At 44.7% G+C, this 19,799-nt stretch overlaps 1 protein-coding gene across 4 annotated transcripts in view; it reads right to left on the bottom strand.

The window, feature by feature from the left end:
- Positions 1-1,100: 1,100 nt before the first annotated feature.
- Positions 1,101-19,799, bottom strand: part of LOC106602602 (phospholipid-transporting ATPase ABCA1) — a 40,250-nt gene continuing 21,551 nt past the window's right edge. Inside the window, exons 12-48 of one of the 4 annotated variants that reach the window (XM_045716634.1) lie at positions 19,291-19,485; positions 17,959-18,167; positions 17,532-17,708; positions 16,903-17,125; positions 16,540-16,761; positions 16,116-16,320; positions 15,786-15,893; positions 15,482-15,656; positions 14,973-15,104; positions 14,622-14,761; positions 14,374-14,511; positions 13,802-14,073; positions 13,458-13,530; positions 13,039-13,241; positions 12,823-12,880; positions 12,587-12,703; positions 12,076-12,224; positions 11,668-11,792; positions 11,302-11,388; positions 10,976-11,165; positions 10,768-10,862; positions 10,616-10,648; positions 10,373-10,478; positions 9,972-10,046; positions 9,246-9,415; positions 8,616-8,793; positions 7,713-7,828; positions 7,323-7,467; positions 6,940-7,063; positions 6,653-6,782; positions 6,294-6,477; positions 5,765-5,871; positions 5,348-5,489; positions 4,678-4,812; positions 4,129-4,325; positions 3,767-4,010; positions 1,101-3,501 (exon numbers count right to left, since the gene is read on the bottom strand). In XM_045716634.1, the coding sequence (XP_045572590.1) occupies positions 3,358-3,501; positions 3,767-4,010; positions 4,129-4,325; positions 4,678-4,812; positions 5,348-5,489; positions 5,765-5,871; positions 6,294-6,477; positions 6,653-6,782; positions 6,940-7,063; positions 7,323-7,467; positions 7,713-7,828; positions 8,616-8,793; positions 9,246-9,415; positions 9,972-10,046; positions 10,373-10,478; positions 10,616-10,648; positions 10,768-10,862; positions 10,976-11,165; positions 11,302-11,388; positions 11,668-11,792; positions 12,076-12,224; positions 12,587-12,703; positions 12,823-12,880; positions 13,039-13,241; positions 13,458-13,530; positions 13,802-14,073; positions 14,374-14,511; positions 14,622-14,761; positions 14,973-15,104; positions 15,482-15,656; positions 15,786-15,893; positions 16,116-16,320; positions 16,540-16,761; positions 16,903-17,125; positions 17,532-17,708; positions 17,959-18,167; positions 19,291-19,485 (5,523 nt within the window). In that variant the 3' untranslated portion in view covers positions 1,101-3,357. The remainder of the gene's footprint in view (positions 3,502-3,766; positions 4,011-4,128; positions 4,326-4,677; positions 4,813-5,347; positions 5,490-5,764; positions 5,872-6,293; positions 6,478-6,652; positions 6,783-6,939; positions 7,064-7,322; positions 7,468-7,712; positions 7,829-8,615; positions 8,794-9,245; positions 9,416-9,971; positions 10,047-10,372; positions 10,479-10,615; positions 10,649-10,767; positions 10,863-10,975; positions 11,166-11,301; positions 11,389-11,667; positions 11,793-12,075; positions 12,225-12,586; positions 12,704-12,822; positions 12,881-13,038; positions 13,242-13,457; positions 13,531-13,801; positions 14,074-14,373; positions 14,512-14,621; positions 14,762-14,972; positions 15,105-15,481; positions 15,657-15,785; positions 15,894-16,115; positions 16,321-16,539; positions 16,762-16,902; positions 17,126-17,531; positions 17,709-17,958; positions 18,168-19,290; positions 19,486-19,799) is intronic. The other 3 variants (XM_045716635.1, XM_014195339.2, XM_045716636.1) reach the window with 3 other exon arrangements.

Here is a 19,799-nt window from a genome sequence, read left to right as displayed (position 1 = left end):
AAAAAAAAATGAGGTATGCCTAACTCTACCTGGTTATCGTTAGAGGCAAGCATTTAAGAACACCCTCTGTGTTCCGTAACTCTCGATCCACAAGCTGCCGCTTATCCTTTCTTTGGATTGGTGGACACATCTCATTATTGTAATCATTTTAAAATATTCGACGAGGGTCGTTGACGTCAACCGCCTGTATTCAACATAGAGACTATGATATTAGCCTAATTGCATGAATACGCATAGTCATCTCTAGACAACGCCCATACGAAGTGTTTTTCCGGGATGTCACTTGTCCTACTTATATCAGTAGAATCGTAACAACTTTGGCATTATGAAACTTCTATTTGATCAAATAAACCTCACGTAGCAAATTAGCTATACATTTTTGTTGTTGACCGCATTTGATACTCATTGACTTCCATACAAAAACACCTTGCTTGGTGGGCGAAACACAACGAAAAAAACACCTGCTGGAGGGAGACAGATTTTCCGTCGAGTTGGGCCTCTCTCTTTCTCTTCCTCTCTGCTCTTTCTCTTCCTCTTTCCTACCTACCTGATGCAATCTATGACCCGTGACTGGTAGGAGAAGATGTAAGGCAAGGTAATACACCAGCAGATAGTCATCTCATGAAAAGCATGAGTAGACGCACATCCAACAATATTTAAAGGTGCTGACAAACGGAAAGGTAAACTTGAGATACAAAAACGACCACAAGCTGGTGATTAGATACAGCAGATTATCACTGTTTTGTTTGACTTCAGTGAAGCATTTGACATCAATCAATCTGCTGCCGAAACAATGTATTTGTTATGGTTTTACATCCTCTGCCGCAGCTAGACAGCCTGCTGTTAGGGTGAGACATGTATATAGGATATCAATCATCTTTGGTAGAAGGGAAAAGTTGTAAACGGCAGAAATGGTGCTGCCTGTTGTTAACATGAAGTTGTTTTGACTTGAATTATTGTACAAATAAGGGCAAACTATAAGTGATGTATTTTAGAAAGGATTTGGAAAACAGTTTACCTTAAAGAGATCTAGAATTGATCATGATGAAGACAAGATAATAGTGGTAAGATTTTTTTTTTAAAGCAGACAAACTACTATCTTCAAAATGTATCAATTTTTATTCATGTAAATAAGTACTGTACACAACAGATAACAGACACAAACAACCTTTTTAATACGTCAAATGTAAACATATAATCAACACAAGAAAAGAACTACCATGGTACAGTCGGACTCTTTCTCCTCCAAATAGTTTTTTTTTTCTCTTCTTTTTTTGTCATGGAACAAACAAAATGCATTGTTGATTCAGGTGTGTCTTCTGAAATCTGGGGCTATTCCAGTGTAAATCCTGTACTGTGTAGATTAGATTACATAGAAAACTTCTATAAAGTGCTAGGAGGCGTCCACATCACATCTTTGTGTAATCAGCTATTCTGTCCGCATGAACGTAGTATTCATCGTAACGTAACCAAAACAGTGGCACTTTATTGGTCTGGTCCCTCTCAAAGCGACTGGTGTTCGACTGTTGCCTTTTATCGTGTTTGTTTGGCCCTAAGTTTGTATGTTTATATGGCAGACTGCTGGTGTAACTATGGCAGAAGTGTTGTTTGTCAGTGAATACAACACCGGGAGTTACAGAAGAGGGAGGTGTACATTTGGGGTTTATGGTCAGGAATAATAATGGATAAGAAGGACCATGGCAACGGCAACAGAATGTAAAATGATGATTGGATCGTTTGTGAGCAACACGTGAGACCCAGCCTCCATGTGTAGCCACGTGCTCGGCGAAAAACTCCACAGATGGTGGCTGAACTACAGGAAGTCAGCTGTTCAAGGAAAAAGACAAGTAAAAGTGTACAAATAAGCCGCCCGCCCCCCTGACTCAACCTCAACACAACGTTGACTCAACGTTTTGGCACTGGTGACAGTGTTTACTGAACGACACATATTCAGATATATATATATATATTCTATATTGAAGATATAGCTCACCCATGTCTGTTCTCCTGTCACTGTTTATCTGTGACTTCACAATACATATATAAATGAAGAAGAAGAAAAAAATGAATACGCAGTCACATTTCTCCCGTGGTCATGTTAGTAATACCGCTTTTTAACACAGAATCTTGAAGCCTGCTGGGGGGAAAAACCCAGTAGGTTGTCCAACAACAACAGCCCATCTCTTTAGTCCATTATGCCTGTCTTAGAGGGTTTATGCTTTGGCACACATACCGTACAGGTCCTATCTACGCTATTAGAAAAGCATGAAATTTAGTTCCATCCTCACACTTCAGAAAACCTGTCACAAATGTCAGACGGATGATTGTTAGCTAATAAACAACCGTTGTCATTATTAGACTGCACATTCACATACAGAAGTACAGAAATTGACGTCTCACTGCCATAGTACAGTACATTTAAAGCAGTAATCTGACAATAAGGTCTCTCTGACATCCCTTCAGGGTTCTAAAGAAGCTCCGGTCTTTTTGCTTTGTCATTCCAGAACATTCCATGGCCTCTCTTTTGGAGTGTTAACATTATCTCCACCATGATTGCAGGCACTGTGCTGGGCGTCATGACAACAACGACAAAACATTAATCTTTAAAAAAAATACAACAAACACCATTAGGTTCCATTTTTTCAGATACAAAACTAAATTGATCAATATACTGTATTCAAAATTTCTTTTATTTGGGATTGGACTATCGTTGGAATTGATTCTTGTTCTTCCGGTTCATAAAAAAAAAAGTACTTCTCATGGTAACAAAGCGAGGGAGAGAAAATAGACGTTGAATCAAAATGACTGTCGGTTGGCAGTGAGCGAGTTGATTGGAACTTCTTTTTACATTGTCGAGCGTGTCGCTGATCCAGGTCAAGTGAGCGCACAGAAACTGTGTACTCTTAATGCTCTAACTGGGGTACAACTTTGAAGTATATTCAAGTCTTTCAGTCTTTTCAATCTAGCTAGCGAGGGCCACAAGGCTGTTCCTCGGAGAACACTTCATGGGATTGTGTCATCTTTGTTGATTTGCATTGATTTGCATTGATTTGCATTGCGTTTCAGTGTTGAACTTCTGCCGCTTGTTCTCGTGTCGCCCTACAAAGAACGCTAACGCTGGGCAGTCCACTGAGAAAGAATTAAAAGAACGCTACAATAAAGTAGAAAACCCTCCTCTCCAGAATGACCCGTCTACAGGCGCCTCAGCAGTTCATCTGGGAGGGGGATAGGAACAGACACAGGGTTCGTCCAAAATGGCACCCTATACCCAACACAGCGCACTTTTTTGACCTGGCTCTGGTCGAAGGTAGCGCACTATGTAGGGAATGGAGTTCCACTTCAGGTGCAGCCTTGGATTCACACACAGCTCTCCCTGGCCTTCTCGTCTGTGAGGAAAGACTTGAGCTGAGTAATGTCCACTGCCACCGCGTCTCTCTTGTGCACGGAAATGTCTTTTAACTGGTCCTCGTCACTTTGGTCCTTGGCGAAATTGACAAACACCTGAAGACAAGAGAACACACACAAACCAGATGAATCAGTGTGCTATGCAAGCAACGGTTGTTTCATTTGTATTTTGGTTTAAATGTTTTTATTTTTATTGTTGTATTTTGTATTGGCAATGAAACACTCATTTCATCTAAACCTACGCAAGACCCCCTCGAAAAAAAACAACTTTATTTCAATTTAAAAAAGTATAATAAAATAATAATTGCTACGATAATCAAAATGGCCGACGACAACGTTTTCAGCCAGCCTCAGTGCTTACTTGGTCTAGTGTTGTCTGGGAAACGGAGTAGTCCTCAATGTGCAGCCACTCCTTGTTCTTGGCCAGGATGCTGAAGATGCGTGCCAGGGAGGTTTTGGAGGAGGACAGCTGATACTGCAGCATGTTCCTGTGCTTCTCCTTCAGAGTGCTCCCTGGAAGCTCCTTCTCAATAAACTCCATCACCGGCCTCAGGTCCGGGTCTGGTCCTGCCACCCGGAGGATGATGGTGTAGCCATCCCCAAATCTGAATGAGGAAACGCATAGGGATGATTAGCGCTAGCTCAATGTTGATCCAAAATGGCCAGAGTGCTTCTTCACCAATGTAGTATTCACTACTGAACATCCCATCTCTCCCTTCTTACCTGTTCTTTAAGTGCTGTACGCTGCCCAGGCAGCGGAACCTCCCATTGACCATGATGGCCATCCGCGTACACAGGGCCTCACACTCCTCCATACTGTGCGAGGTGAGAACCACCGATCGCCCCTCCTTGACGATACTGAGAATGCAGTTCCACAGAGCCCGCCTGGCCTTGGGGTCCATACCAGTGGTGGGCTCGTCCTGTCAGTCACAAAGAAGAACACCACAGCCTGGTTAGACTAGGCCCAGGAACAAGCTGGTGTAAGAAACAACATCCTCTAGCGCCTGGTCTATTGCTGACATCCTCAATGGAGAGATTGGTTTCTAGGTTATAGGTTGGGCTGGGAGTTTTTCCAACTGACCATGATGTGATCAGGAAAAACTCTGCGCCCTAGATACTGTAATAGCTATTGAACTTGAATTTAAAAGGTTGGTCCAGTTCACACACATTGCTATACTGTAACGTACCATGACTGAATAACATTATAACAACATTTGGGTATATGAACAAATGATTAGTTAGTTAAAAGGCTCATAAAGTAGGCCTACTCACCAGGAAGACCACTGGTGGACCACCGATCAGTGCCATGGCCGTGGAGAGTTTCCTCATGTTCCCTCCACTGTAGCTCCCTGCTGCCTTGTCCACATACTTGATCAGGCCTAGTTTACGGATGCCCCACTCTGCCACCTGGACCAGAGAGAGAGAGAGAGAGAGAGAGAGAGAGAGAGAGGTTCCAAAGACATGATTAGACAAACAAGATAACACGATCACATACTATAGCCCACCAGGGCTGGGGTCAATCCCATCTTACTTCAGTCAATTCAGGAAGTAAACCGAAACAACCCGTCCTTCAAACAACAACCCGTCCTTCAAACAACAACCCGTCCTTCAAACAACAACCTGTCCTTCAAACAACAACCCGTCCTTCAAACAACAACCCGTCCTTCAAACAACAACCCGTCCTTCAAACAACAACCCGTCCTTCAAACAACACGTCCTTCAAACAACAACCCGTCCTTAAAACAACAAATTGTCCATAGAACAAAAACATGTCCTTAAAACAATTACCTGCCCTTAAAATGGACCAACAAAAAGGCAGAGACAAGGTCTCCAAGTAAAGAGCATGACATAGTTACCTGTCCTTTGACAGGGCACAAAATGTCACGGTTGTAAGAATGTTCTTTTTTTTTGTCAAGAGGATAACACACGGACACACACTCACCTCACACACTTCCTTCTCGGGAACCCCCCTCAGGATGGCGTAGAACTCAAGGTGCTCCCTGCCAGTCAGCAGGTCGTTGATAGCATCAAACTGAGGGCAGTAGCCCATGTTCTGGTGCACCTCGTTTATCTCCGTCAACACACTGGTGGACCACACAGTGACACAAAGTCAGTCACAACAGCACACACCTCCAAACTATTTAAGACTCCGTTCACAGTACGTATTTCAAGACGTTGCAAGACTATTGCGATGTACAATGGTCATGGAAGCTTCAGTGTGAACAAGGTCTTAGAGGCTATAAATCAATAACGCATTTAACCATTAAGATATACTTAAAATACGGTACCTGCATACTGTATAAATCCCATAATAACAATTTGTTCAGCTTGTTTAATTATTCTTTACTATCCTTCTCACCTCTTTCCCGCCAGGTAAGCTTCTCCACTCGTGACTATTGAGTCTCCAGTCAGCATCTTGAAGGTGCTCGTCTTTCCTGCTCCGTTGACTCCAAGCAGACCAAAACACTGGAGAGAGAGAGAGGAGAGAAGAGTTTCACTGGACTGAACCACCAACAGGATATGGAAAGGGGAGAATCTATGGGCAGGGCCAGCAACTTTTCCTGACCATCTGACCTGACCAGTAAAGCTAGTCTATTGTAGACCAATGATCAGGTGAGGTCATGTGACCAGGAAAACTAGTCTAGTGGAGTCTCATGGTCGTGTGACCAGGAAAACTAGTCTAATGGAGACTAATGGTCATGTGACCAGGAAAACTAATCTAATGGAGTCTAATGGTCATGTGACCAGGAAAGCTAATCTGATGGAGTCTAATGGTCATGTAACCAGGAAAACTAATCTAATGGAGACTAATGAGCAGGTCAGGTCATGTGGCCAGGAAAAACTCTCGTCCCTATCTATGCTGTACAGTGGTAGCAGAGCCAGCTCACCTCTCCTGGAGGAATTCCCACACAAAGACGATCCACTGCTGGTTTCTGTTTTCTATTGTACACCTTGGTCAGCTGCTTGAGTTCCAGAATGTCAGACTGTCCCCCTCCTCCCAGAATCCTTTGCCTCTCTCTGGCCACGTCTTCATCCTCCTCACCAATAGGTTTCTGGTCGGTGCGCAAAGATCTGAGACAACCAATCAGATCAGGGAGGATATTTACAGCAGAGCATTATGAATGCAAAATGTTTTACCGACTTGACAATTTTGATTTGTATTATTTTTTTTAAAATAGAACGTGGATAAAGGACACAACAAAAGAGTCAGATTAATCTGTCCAATGAAATGCGAGGCCACGCCTACCTGGCCTTGATACAGAAGCGGTATTGGATGAGCACGGTGATGGTGAAGAAGACCACGCCCTGCACAGCCATGGCGAACAGGTTCTTGCCCACCATGTCCCACGCCAGAGGGGAACGGAACCGGTTCTCACCTAGAACCAATGGAAGGAACAGATGATTGGTCAAGAAACAGAAGCACAGCCCTGACAAATTTACAATAATAAAAAAAACATAAATCACAAACTTGATTCATTGACATTACTTTTTTGTCCTAACGTAATAAACGACCTATGACCTGAGCCTACTTACCAAACCTCTCCAGAGCGTCGGCCATGGCCTGGTTCTTCACCATGTCGATGAGGCCTCGGCCCAGACAGAAGTGAGGGAAGATCAGGAACACGTTCTTCAGGATGTCGTTGATCCCTCCGATCTCCTGTTGTCACGTAGTAGAACAACACACAATCAGTCAAGCTCTCACATGTATTTCTTAAGTCCCAATTTAAATCTTGTAATAAAATAAGTGCTGAATTGTAACAGTATGTCACACGGATAAAAAGCATTTCCACAGGGATCTTTCATTTCTGCGGTATGGGTCCACCTAATGACTTTCACAAGTTCTATGAAGTCTCATTAAGCCCTATTAAGTCACTATGAAGTTTAACGAAGCCCCTATGAAGTCTTGTTGTACGCACGTTGCTGCCGAAGAGCTCGAGGACGAAGGTGGAGACGCTGCCGTTGATGCCGATGAGGATGTTGACGGAGGTGAGCACCACGTAGGCCGTGCTGGGGATCTTAAAGAAGAAGGACGCCGGGTACATCAGGGGCGTGATGGACCACCTAGGAGCAGACATCAAAAAGGAAGTCAGAATAGGTACGTTGTAACTCCCAATCGTATACAGACGCAGCCTTGCATCGCTAGGACATATGGTGTGTGAGTGACGTAGTTTGTCTGCGACATATCTGAGTGTGCGACATATGTGCCTGCACGCGTTTTCTGCGTGTGTGTGCTTCTGCCTGTGTGTGTTTCTGCGTGTGTGGTGTGTGTTTCTGCATCTGTGTGTGTATGTGTGTGTGTCCCTCACCCATAGAGCAGCAGCAGCAGGGCCAGTACAGGCAGGTTGGTGGAGGAGACGTAGGCGTCTTGTTGGAAGCAGATAAAGATGATGATGACCAGAGTAGCAGGGACGATGTAGTTACACTGGAACATACAGGAAGAGGCCAGGACATTCAGGACTTTCTCATACAGTCACATACCATTTCAGGGTAAAGGAAGATGCTGCGTACAGTCCAGATACAGAGCTATCCCAATGAGTTGACTTAAAACAGCGGAGAATATGTGTTTGGGACATTTCCATGGTGTCTCAAGTCATTTGTGTTTTTCTAAAAGTCTAATATACAGTTATTGAAAGTCACATCGCGTGTACAGTCTTCACATTATGCTGCCTTCAAATGACATCTAAATGGGGTGTACGTTCACTAGTCACTGTAAACTTATATATACGGTATACTGTATATCCACACTGACCTCTCTACACTCTTAGAACTTAACATTCTCTGGCTGTCGCCTTTTTGGTTCCAGGTAGAACCGTTTTTGGTTCTAGGACAGTGGAGGCTGCTGTGAGGAGGAAGGCTCATAATAATGTCTGGAAGGGAGTCAATGGAATGGCATCAACCACATGGAAACATGTCTTTGATGCCATTCCATTGACTCCATTCCAGCCATTATTATGAGCCGTCCTCCGCTCAGCAGCCTCCAACATTTTGGGTTCCATGTAGAACCCTCTGTGGAAAAGGTTCTACATGGAACCCAAAAAAGGTTCTACATGGAACCAAAAAGGGTTCTTTAAATGGTTTTCCTATGGGGACAGCCAAATAACCCTTAAAGGTTCTAGATAGAACCCTTAAAGGTTCTAGATAGAACCCTTAAAGGTTTTAGATAGGAAAAAAAAGGTTCTAAGAGTGCAGGATGAGATGAGAAGCCTTACCATGTCCCAGATGAAGTTGGACAGCCAATAGAGGAAGGGATGCACACCACTGATGAACTGCATGTGCTTGGCCTTGTTGACTCTCTCCTGAATGAGGAAGACTACGAAGCTGGCCGGGACGAAAGACATGGCGAAGATCACGCAGATGGACACCAGCACGTCCACAGAGGTGGTCATCCTGGAGGGAGCATGCAGAGGGAAAAGATGGTTCTGAGTCATACATAAAGCAAGTTATAAAGCATTATGCCTGGATGCTTTTAAGTAAAGTGTTGCCATGCTTTTTTTTTATTAAAAAAAGAAATAGTAATTAGGTTGGTACTTATATTTGTTCTATTTCACACACACAGTGTGTATATATGCATGTGTGATTTGGAAATGTGTTTTTTTGCGTATCCCAACTCTCTCTGATTCACCCCCCCCCCCCCCCCCATTGAGCAATTAGGATTAAGTGCCTTGCTCAAGGGCCCATCAACAGATGTTTCACCTTGTCGGCTCTGCGATTCGAACCAGCGACCTTTCAACTACTATAAGGAGGTGCATTGTCATACTGTATATTTCTTCCAATCCATGTTATTGATAGATGAGAAATGTATTTAATGGAAGAATTTGAGTTGTCGACTAGGTACTTACAGTGCGACCTGGGACAGTTGCTCCTTGGTGAGGTTGAGTGGGTGGTTGAAGGCACGGATGCCATACTTGCTGGAGTCCTGGCCGGCGGGCAGGCTGGCGCGCAGGATTCCGTTGTTCATCACGTTCAGGAAAGACCCGATGCTGTGCCACCCCTTGTTGTTGAACCAGATCTGGATGGGGTCAGAGGTTACAGGACAGAGGTTAGGAGGGAGGAGCGATTAAAACAGAGGAAGGAAGAAGTGTTTTTGTGAGGCCTTAAAATGGCGGAAGCGATAAATGCGAAAACTGACTAAGCAAACACACACAAAGGCCTCATCTTCCGCTTCTTGGTAGAATAACGGAAGTGATGATGAGTGACTTTAGGTTCTAGAACAAAAGGTCTTTGGTCTGGATATAATCAACATCGTTCAAGTTCCCTGAAAAACAGTGTGAGCGTTTCCTCTTCGTTCCTCAAGTCTCATTTCCTGGTCATGGCATTTCCGTCGGTCTGAACCTGCTCATTAAGGTCAAAGTGCAGTCGTAGCAATTTTAAAAGCTTTTCAGCTGTGTAAGCATAAAAATCTACTGTGTTGGGTCTGAAACAATGTTCCCACAGTGCAAGCGGCACGAAGTTCAACATGTGATTAAATGAATCACTGTGCAATCTAAATTGTGCAACAAAAGACCTGCAGTTGAACCCTACATTTATACGAGTGTGGAAAATTTGCACCAAAGCACTAAACTAACCTTGACGTTGTTCTTAGTGTCCAGTCCCTGGATAAAACTGGATAAGCTGGCAAGGAAACGGTCAGCAGCAGTCCCCTATACAGAGAAAGACCGCAAGACCCAGTTTAGTACGCAAGCTAACCCTAACAACATTAAATGCCAACATTTAAACAAATAGCAAGTATTGGTAATCATAGAAATGTAACTGTTAGAAGGGACAAAGCCCCTCAGACCCTGATCATTTGAGTGAAACACTCATGAGTACACTCAATATGGCCGCCGTTACACGCAAAACAGAACCTGGACTTGAACGTCCATTCTAGCCATTCTATTTCTATGTTGATAATACTGTACAGTACATTACAGTGGCATTGTTCCAGGGTAAGTATAGGGGATATTAAGTATGTAATGGTAAGGCTTACTCTTTCCAGGTGGAAGCGTTGTCTGATCTCAGAGATGGCCTGATCAATATCATCACCTGGTGGGAGGTGCTGAGTGTTCCTAGCGCCCAATGAGAATCCACCATATCTGCATTAAAAAAAAAACAATTGCATATTATTGAATAACGTGGTACAGAACGTTCTCAGACCACTACTGATGCCTATGGCACGTTCTAAAGATCTACAGTGTATTTAGCATTGAGAGATTGACACCTGCCAGTTTACCTGAATTCATTGACCGAGATTTTGTTCTTCAAACTGTGAAAAGACACCATGTACAGTATTAACATAATGTTCCACCTCCTTTTTCATTGAAATCAAATGGAGCATTAAAATAAACATCTACATTTGTAATAAAATAATATAATCAATTATACCTTTTCCCGATAATCTGAGCATAGGTTTTGACCAGGTAATCTGAGATATTTCTGCCAGTCAGATTTTGCAGGGTACCTTTGTCACTGATTTTCACCTGAAGAGAAAGAAAGAATGAGATTAAACTTTTGTGGATACTACATTATCTGCATTTCTGTGTGTGTGTGTGTGTGTGTGTGTGTGTGTGTGTGTTTTCTCATGTGTGTGTACCTGTGGAGGAGGCAGACCACCAGCTCCCGCTGGGCATTCAGGAAGCATCTTCTTGCGTCCTTCACAGCTGCACTCACACATAGGAGAGGGGTTTTCCATACTCCAGTTGCCATTCATAAAGATGTCCCTCACACTCTCCGGTACCTCAGGAACGGCCCACTCATCATCCAACGTGTTGCAAGGAGCATGACTGTTGAGAGAGAGAAAGTTATAATCACTCTTCAAAGCGACAAGTATTTAACTATCAACTCTTTTACAACCAGTTAATATCGATACTGTAGTTTAGCCTCACTGTATTTGGTTAGTACGGGGGGAGTCAGACTTACGGTGAGTTACAGCGTGAACCAAAGCCGTCGTAGTTTGTCAGGGCACCCAACAGCTTGTTAGTGTCTGCATCCCCAGGGGCGTCGTTGCTGCAACGAGATAATATTGTACCGTCGTCAAGGAAACAGACACGGCACTACTTCTTACAACCCAACGGGTGACCTTCATCGTATACGTTTACATAACATCATTTCTCTATGTAAGAAACACTGTACTTTGATTTTTGATCTTTGATTTCCAGGCTTTCTAACCTCGGGTTCAAATAACTGAGTGAATGCGAGAAGTATCTACATATTCAAAGATATATGAAAACAAATAAACATTCTGTTGGCACTAATATCGCTCCATAAAGTTAGCGTTGGTCGTACCTCATGAAGGTGAACTGTTCTTCATACATGCCAGGCTCCAGCTCCAGGCTGGGGTACTTTCCAAACGGAGGGACAATGAGACTGAAGACGAGGGCGATGCACACAAACACAGCAGGAAGCACGATCTGAAACCAACACAGGACAAGGCTACGTTTACAACAGGAACTGATATTTGAAGTTGAAGATCTACTTCGCTACCAAATGAAGGGGTTCCAAGGTAAACACGGCATTTACCCACAATGCCAGTAAAAATATGGTATAAACTTGCGCAGTACAATAGATGCAGAGAAATAAATGTACCTGCTGCACCATTGCTAGATCATGTAATGATGATGAATTAAAATGTAACACTTAACAACTTTGATCAACTTTGATTTTATTTGTAATGCCCTGATGAGTCCAGTTTACCTGAGCGAAGAAGCCTTTCCTGGAGCGCCGGGCATACAGGAAGCGTTTCCATATCAACGCCACAAACTGCTGTCTAATCAGACGCCAGCCTTTGACCTGGTACGAGCCTTTACCATCCGAGCCTCCCAGCCAGTCCGTCTCACGAGATTCTGGGGCAGGAAGAGGAGAAAGGGAATGAGCCTCAAGTGTTCAAGGGTTTCCACTAGTTACCACAGCCACAATGTCAAAATATCGTAAAAATTGCTATATTGCAAAAATGAATAAAATGTTTCATATAAGGTTAGGGTTAGGTTTAAAATCACATTTTAAGAAGATAAATTGTAGAAATAGGCAGGGTTTATGACTTTGTGACTGGGGTAACTAGTGACGACCGTGTTCCAAGGGCAAAATGCACAAATATGATGCTTTAAAATGAGATCCTTTTAGTGAATTAACGATCGAAACGAAGAGCGCTTCGTTCCAATGGAACGTGAGAGAAGTGAAGTGTTGGTTCATGGGTAATAAATGGTACCTGGGTCACCTTCTGAGTCGTTGAAGTCGAAAGCGTCGTCCTCGGTGAAGGGTTTCAGACAGCTCTGGTGGTCTCCGAACGCGTGTCTGCGGTGCCTACGAGCCGGGATGGTGCCATCTGAATGAAAGGCGACATAGAGGAGGTTGAGTCACGGAATGATAACGAGTAACGGAACACTAATAAATGAAGTATTTGCTATAAAGGGGTTTCAATGGGGTAGTATGATAATGTCTCACCAGAGTTGGGAAGTTCAGCAGCGTCCACTCCACTGTCCTCTGCTACCTTCAGGAAAATCTACAAAAATGTATTATAAATATGTTTTTTTATAAAAGAACCAAAGTCAACATACATGCATCAAATACTCAACTGCCACAATAACTCACTTATAAGAATATAGCATGTAAATATTTGAAAAAAAGAGTCAAATCCAACTGCTTGGTTATTTGCCGTACCTCTTCCAGTGTGGTGTCTGAGATGCCGTAGCTGGAGATGCCGAGGTCAGACAGGCGGTCGTCGATCTCGTGGAAGAGTTCCACGAAGGCTCCACCTTTGGCCGCCTTGTAGGGCAGAACGTAGGTGAGTTCATGGCCCAGGTCCTCAACCAGCCTGGCAGCGGGGACGTGCTTGAAGATCACATTGGAGATCATGGTTACGTCTGCGAGGAGGATAAGGATCAAAAGGATTATCGTCAGCGTCATTATCGCCAGCATCATTATCGTCAGCATCATGTTATTATTATCCAAAAAAGGATGAGTACCAAATGGTTTAAATTATCATTTATTGTTCCTTTCTGATCAAATTGAAAAGGGTACAATAAAACGACCCTTCTATAGGGATTAAGGTGTGCCCATAAGGCATTTTTCTGACTTACCAATAGTTGTGGCTTCACTCTCAGGTTCACTACCCAGTCCAGCATCAGAGCTGCTCTCAGAAACACTGTCCCCCTGCAGAGAGAAAAACAACACTGGTTAGTCTAACTGAGATAAATTCTCTTTAGCAAAAGGTGCATTTATATTTGTCTGGCACAGGGCGATTAACTTGGTTATTATGTGAATTAAAGATCAGAGCAGTCTAGCTGTGAGAAGAATTCCATTTCTGCCATTTCTCATAACTGTGATGTCTTTAAATCTACCTTTAAAAGTGAGTACCGTAGTTTTATATGTGTCGGGATCTGGGGGATTTTCGTCCCTTCATCCCGGATGTATTTCAATCTACCTTTAGGACTGTGAGGGCCTGAGGTTGCGGCTGAGGGAGGCCCACCTTCTTGCTGTAGGAGACAGAGCTGCTGCTGGAGGAGTTCCTACAGGAGCTGAGGGTCAGGTCCAAGTCTCTCTTCACCAGGGTCAGGTAGTAGCCCGTCCCCAGCTGGGTCTTCAGGAACAGGGAGGAGCCCACGCAGCACAGCTTGCCGTGGGAGATGATGGCGATGCGGTCGCCCAAGATGTCCGCCTCGTCCATGTGGTGAGTTGAGAGGATGATGGTGCGGCCTGAGGGGTGAGGAGAGAGGGGGGGGTGAGAAAAAGAGTGAGAGGGGGAGAGAGTGAGAGGGGGAGGGAGCGAGAGCGAGGGAGAGAGAGAGCGATTGAGGGGGGAAGAGAGAACCAGGGGAGGGTGTTAAGAACCAAGAGGAGGACATTAGATTGGATATAAAGCTAGCCGTTAGCCTATTTACACAATCATTTGCCTGTTTTCCATACACATTTGTTTCAGAGCAATTGTTTGCATAATGACAGTCTCACTCCTCCAACACAGAAGAAATAGTAAAAATTCTATGTACAGTTCGTTACCTGCACGATACTTCAGAAGCAGGTCCCAAATGCCCCGGCGTGCGTAAGGGTCGACTCCAGCAGTGGGTTCATCCAGGATCACGACCTTTGACCCTCCAACGAATGCCAACGCCACTGACAGTTTCCTCTGCATGCCCCCTGAGACCAAAACAAACAGGGTCGATCAGCTTCAATTATTCTCAGCAATACTACCATTTTTAACAACAGCTGATATAGTTGTTATATCGACAGGAAGGAGAACCACTTACCGGACAGCGTGTTGCTACGACACTGGCGTTTGTGAGGCAGGCCGATGTCGTTGACGATCTGCTCCATCTCAGCCTTCACCTTCTCCTCAGACAGACCCTTCAGACGGGCATAGAACCAGATGTGCTCCTCCACCGTCAGCCTGGGGCAGAGGAGGAGGAAGAGGAGGAAAAGGAGGAAGATACGAGGGCAAGAAACAGATACAGTCAGTCATAAACAGCTACAATTGTATTATGCAAATTAACTTGAGTTAGGACTGCTAGTCATTTTGTTATAATTGAACGAGTAAAGTACTAAAACTGTCAACCCCAGGGAGTATGTGTTACAGTCATAGTACAGTAGCGATGACTTACATGCTGAAGAGAACGTTGTGCTGAGGGCAGACGCCCAGGTTCTGTCGGATGGCGCTGAGCTCCGAGCGGATGTCCTTGCCCAGGATGTAGGCGGTGCCAGAGGTGGGCGGGAACAGACCCGTCAGGATGGACCTATCAGAACACACAACCGTACCTGTCAATTAACACCATTTAACTCAACACAGTTTAGTTTCACACATTTCCTATGGACACATATTGCATCGGACTGTTGTATTTTCAACGTGTCCAAATGTTTTAATTGCATCTGTCCCGACGTTAAGAACGATCCAAGCAAAAGATTGCCCTTACACACAAATTCATTTCAGCTGTTTAAAATGTCTCGATTGATAAAAGGTGTATAAACCCCATAAGCCGTCCTGCCAAAGCTCTGTGAACCGTGGCACATTGAAGCATACGATTGGTCTAGTTATGTAAGGGATCGAGGGGATTGGATGCAGGTTTTAAAGAAAACGCCCCTCAAGATTAAGCTCTTTGATCCTAGGCCTTACATGGTGGTGGTCTTGCCGGCTCCGTTGTGCCCCAGGAAGGAGGTGATCTGCCCCTCGTAGAAACCCAGGGTCAACCCGTCTACAGCCAGCTTGTTGCCATGGCTATATACCTTCACTAGGTTCTTGATGTAAACACCAGGCTCGATGTGAGACGGCTCCTCTTCGATGCACACAGCTGAGGACGAAACAAGACAAAATTAGCATCTGATATATCTCAAATCAAAATCGCCCAATAAAAAAACAAAAAGTGTTAAATCCATTTCTAAAAAAAGAGGTGTAAGCAGATTTTCTTTTTTAAATCTACCTTCTGCGTTTCCTTCCTTTCTTTCTTGTATATTCTTCCCTTGTTTCTCTCCACACCAGTAGGACTTGGTGAAAGGGAAGTACCAGGGTCTGGGGATCCCATACTGGCCTAAAGGGGAATACCAGGCATCATACATGATGTGTACAAATACACACTCCTTTATGTACAATATAATATGATGTTTTGTAATATGACATTTCTTTTATGGTCAATTTTATTTGACTAATACCGTTGGTAGACATAAGAAAATGTGTGTAGGTATGCTTGGGAACACATTCAAAAACAATACAGGTTCATCAAACGACATGGCTTCCTCTGGCTGCTGCTTACCAGGGAAGACAGCCTCGATGTACCAGGTCATGACCCCGTAGAGGAAGGAATCAAACAGCATGAGACAGATGGAGGTGGTGAGGGAGTAGCTGTCCTCCTCCAAGGGGCTGGACAACAGGTTGGACCACTGGATTCCCACTCCCTGCTCCTCAAACAGGGCAAAGTACTCACAGCCGAACCCAAACGCCACCGGGGACAACAAGCTCTGGAGAAAGACGGGAGAATAGAACACAAGTTAGAAAAGAGGATTATGTTTATGACAAAGAACAAACAAAAAAGTGACAAAGTAGATTCAAAACAGTCTTCAGGTCTCGGGCAAGGTAACTTGTCATCACGTGAGAGGGTTTCACAAACCCACCTCCACTACAAGCCCATTCCAACATTACCACGACAACAAAAGAGTGTATTAGCGATCTGAACTCACCACAATGACTTTAGCCCCGAAGCCCACGTAGTCCTGCCAGGCCACACAGAGGACATAGGGCAGGTAGAGGGTGAAGTAGATGATTCCTCCGCAGGCCGCCGCCAGGTTGGCACGGGAGAAGATGGTACTGATGAGGAAGCACTGCATGATGGTTACCACAGCAAAGGAAGCCAGGAACAGGAAGACCACGCAAGGGTCGCTGTAGGGAAGCAGGTTCCCCATCTGATTGGACCAGAGGAGATGGATGAGATTATGAAACATGGTGAATTGTGGGTGTATGTGATTGCGTAAGGGTTTTGTGCGTTCTGTGCGTGTGCGTGCGTGCGTGCGTGTGTGTGTGTGTGTGCCTGCTTCCACACACACCTTGAGTATGACCACCAGCAGCGAGGCGGAGATGAGCAGGGGGATGAGGCTGCTGATGAACCAGCTGAGCCACAGGATGCCGTTGTCCAATCCCATGATCCTCATGGTCTCTTTGAGCCGCGCCTCCTTCTCATAGACCACGCCCTTGATGATGAGGGCCACAGAGTACATCCAGGCCAGGGTCATGAAGAGGGGCATGGAGCGACTCATCACCCGCAGGAACCTGGAGAGGAGGGAGCACGGAGAAATCAGGAAACGCTGAAAACGATTAAAGATACAGCGTACTTTCGCAGGCAGTGTTAACAACTAACCGGAGCTTGTAGCCTCATCTCTATGCTCAAAAATGTCTACTTTTCAGCATGACTCCCTGAGAGGGGGGGAAAAAAAGAGCTTTGCTGTCCTGTGTGCTCTGCTATGCTGTGCTATTCTGTGCTGAGTTATGCTATGCTGTGCTGTGCTATGCTGTGCTGAGTTATGCTATGCTGTGCTGTGCTATTCTGTGCTGAGTTATGCTATGCTGTGCTGTGCTACGACATGATATGATATTGTGTTATTCACATATACACTATAATATTTCATCCTGGCTATAGAACGGCAGCGTGTCTCCAAGTCTCCGCAGCGCTACTTACATATCATCTACGTAGCAGGGGTAAGGCATCTGTTGGATGTAGACTCCAGTCTTCTCCTTGCTGCCCGTCACCGCCCTGACGATGCCCTGTTCTATAACGTCCTGCAGGTAGGAGAAACCACCCCAGATGTAGCGCAGGTCCTCAAAGGGGTCGGCCCGGGGACCAGGGTCCCAGTAACTACAGAGAGACAAGGGTAGAAAGTTAGGAAGACACGTTTATATACTCTATGTTCACGCTTGGCTTCTAATACCTTATTACAACATACTGGACTCTTTCAATAACCGGAATAACTAAAAGCATAAAATACATTCGAGTCTACAGCAGGGGTTGGCAACCGGCGGTCCACGGGCCAAATACAACCTGCAAGCCAATTTGATTTGGCCAGCCAGAGTTGTCGTAGGAAACATTCTTATGAAATGGATCTTACCCGTCCTTGATCTTGTTGGTGCGCTCCACGTTGTCGATGTCCATGCGGATCTTGTAGTTGACGTTACCCGGCAGGTCAGAACTGTTGCTACGGGCGATGTCCGGGAACACTATCCCAGCCCAGAACTTCTGATTGTCTAGGAGACCCATGGATTTGTTGACCAGTCTTTCCTCATTGGCCACTGGCTCTAGTTTATCCAGGTTCACACACTGTGGAGGGATACGAGAAGAGTTATCAGGCTTTTAACACACTGTGGAGGGATACGAGAAGGGTTGTCAGGCTTATAACGCACTGTGGAGGGACACGAGAAGGGTTTTCAGGCTAATAACTACTCACTTGATTTCAAATAACTTGTACAAATAAATTACAATTTTGAATGAGTTTCTCATTTTGACAAATGCACATTGAAAAGCTTATTTAAATGGCCATTGGCCTTATTTCCAAGGAAGTGTCACGTGTGCTCCCTCTCCGGCCTCTAGGTCACCAGGCTGCTAGTTACGGCGCACTCCTGTCACCAGCGTTCTGCGCATCATGACACTCACCTGGACTCCATCACCTCCTTGATTACCTGCTCTTTATATGTCACTCCCTTTTGGTTGCTTCCCCCAGTCGTCATTGTTTCTGTTTCATGTCGGTACGCTGTTCGTGTTTTTTTGTTTTGTTCATTTATTTATTAAGTGTATTCACTCCCTGAACTTGCGTCCCGACTCTCAGCGTACAGCGTTGCAGGAGGAAATGTGTTAAAGTAATAAGCTGCGCAAATACCGTATATCATGATTGTGTTATAAGAGCCACGAATACCCTTGCAAAACGCATAAGCTATTAGCATGACTCTTAAAGGTTTTGGCCTCCAGCTTTTTGGGACCAGCGTCACCAAGCCAAGGCCTATTTGGACACGCTAAACTATTTTCAACCCGCACAGTATGTGTCATGAATAATTATCTGGAATGGAAAATCATTCGGTGGTCTAATAGCGTTTAACCTGGCATGGCAACAACAGTTACCCTTTCATTGGAGCCATTAAAATGGATCAGCAATTAGCTACAGAAAGCAGGTTTACGTAAGACACTGACAAACTGACCCAAAGTCTTAAACTGTATCGAATTGATTTGATTTACAAAGGCACGGTAAATGTGATGTTCACGGGAAACCTAACAGAAACCAACCACGAGCTTATTCGTTATCTTACGTCCTTTACCTTGAACTGAGCTGACGGAATTAGATAGGAGTGTAGACTATAGAATGGGGGCCAATTCCACCTACGGTATGCAATTCGCTTATTAGTGTCATCTAAGCGTATAACTGTCCTTGAGAACGGCTCAACACACGCACCTCCATAAAGCGGGAGATGGTCTTGATAGCGTCGTCGGTCTCGTTGAACACATCTCTCCAGGTGTAGGCCGAGCCGGCGGGACGTTTGTCCTCCGCAGCCTTGGTCAGGAAGCGGGACACGTCCTCCGCCTTCCACTCGGTGCCAGCCAGACGGTCGTTGAAGAAGCGGGCGCTGGCGTTGTTCTGAAGCAGCGTCTAAACAGGGGATAAGGTAACAGACGGATATAGATTCAGATATAGACGCCGTGTTGGTTGCCTGTAGTTGTTTGTGTAGTGTGGAGCTCTCTCATAAGCATTTCCACCAATTCAAAGACAATAAATGGTCTGAACTGTACATTTTGGCATTTTTTTTTTTTTGGTTTCCTTCAAATCGTTCATCCATCCTATCCATTAGCCTGTATCAATTATCAGGGGTCTCCTATCAATAGCACTCACACCACAAAGCATTATGTAATGATAAGTCAATTACAAGCCATGGTGGTTAACAGCCACATTAGCTGGAAGCCACT

This window comes from Salmo salar, chromosome ssa04, assembly GCF_905237065.1.
Source record: "Salmo salar chromosome ssa04, Ssal_v3.1, whole genome shotgun sequence".
Classification (NCBI taxonomy): Eukaryota; Metazoa; Chordata; class Actinopteri; order Salmoniformes; family Salmonidae; genus Salmo; species Salmo salar.
This window is presented reverse-complemented; position numbering and strand designations above follow the sequence as displayed.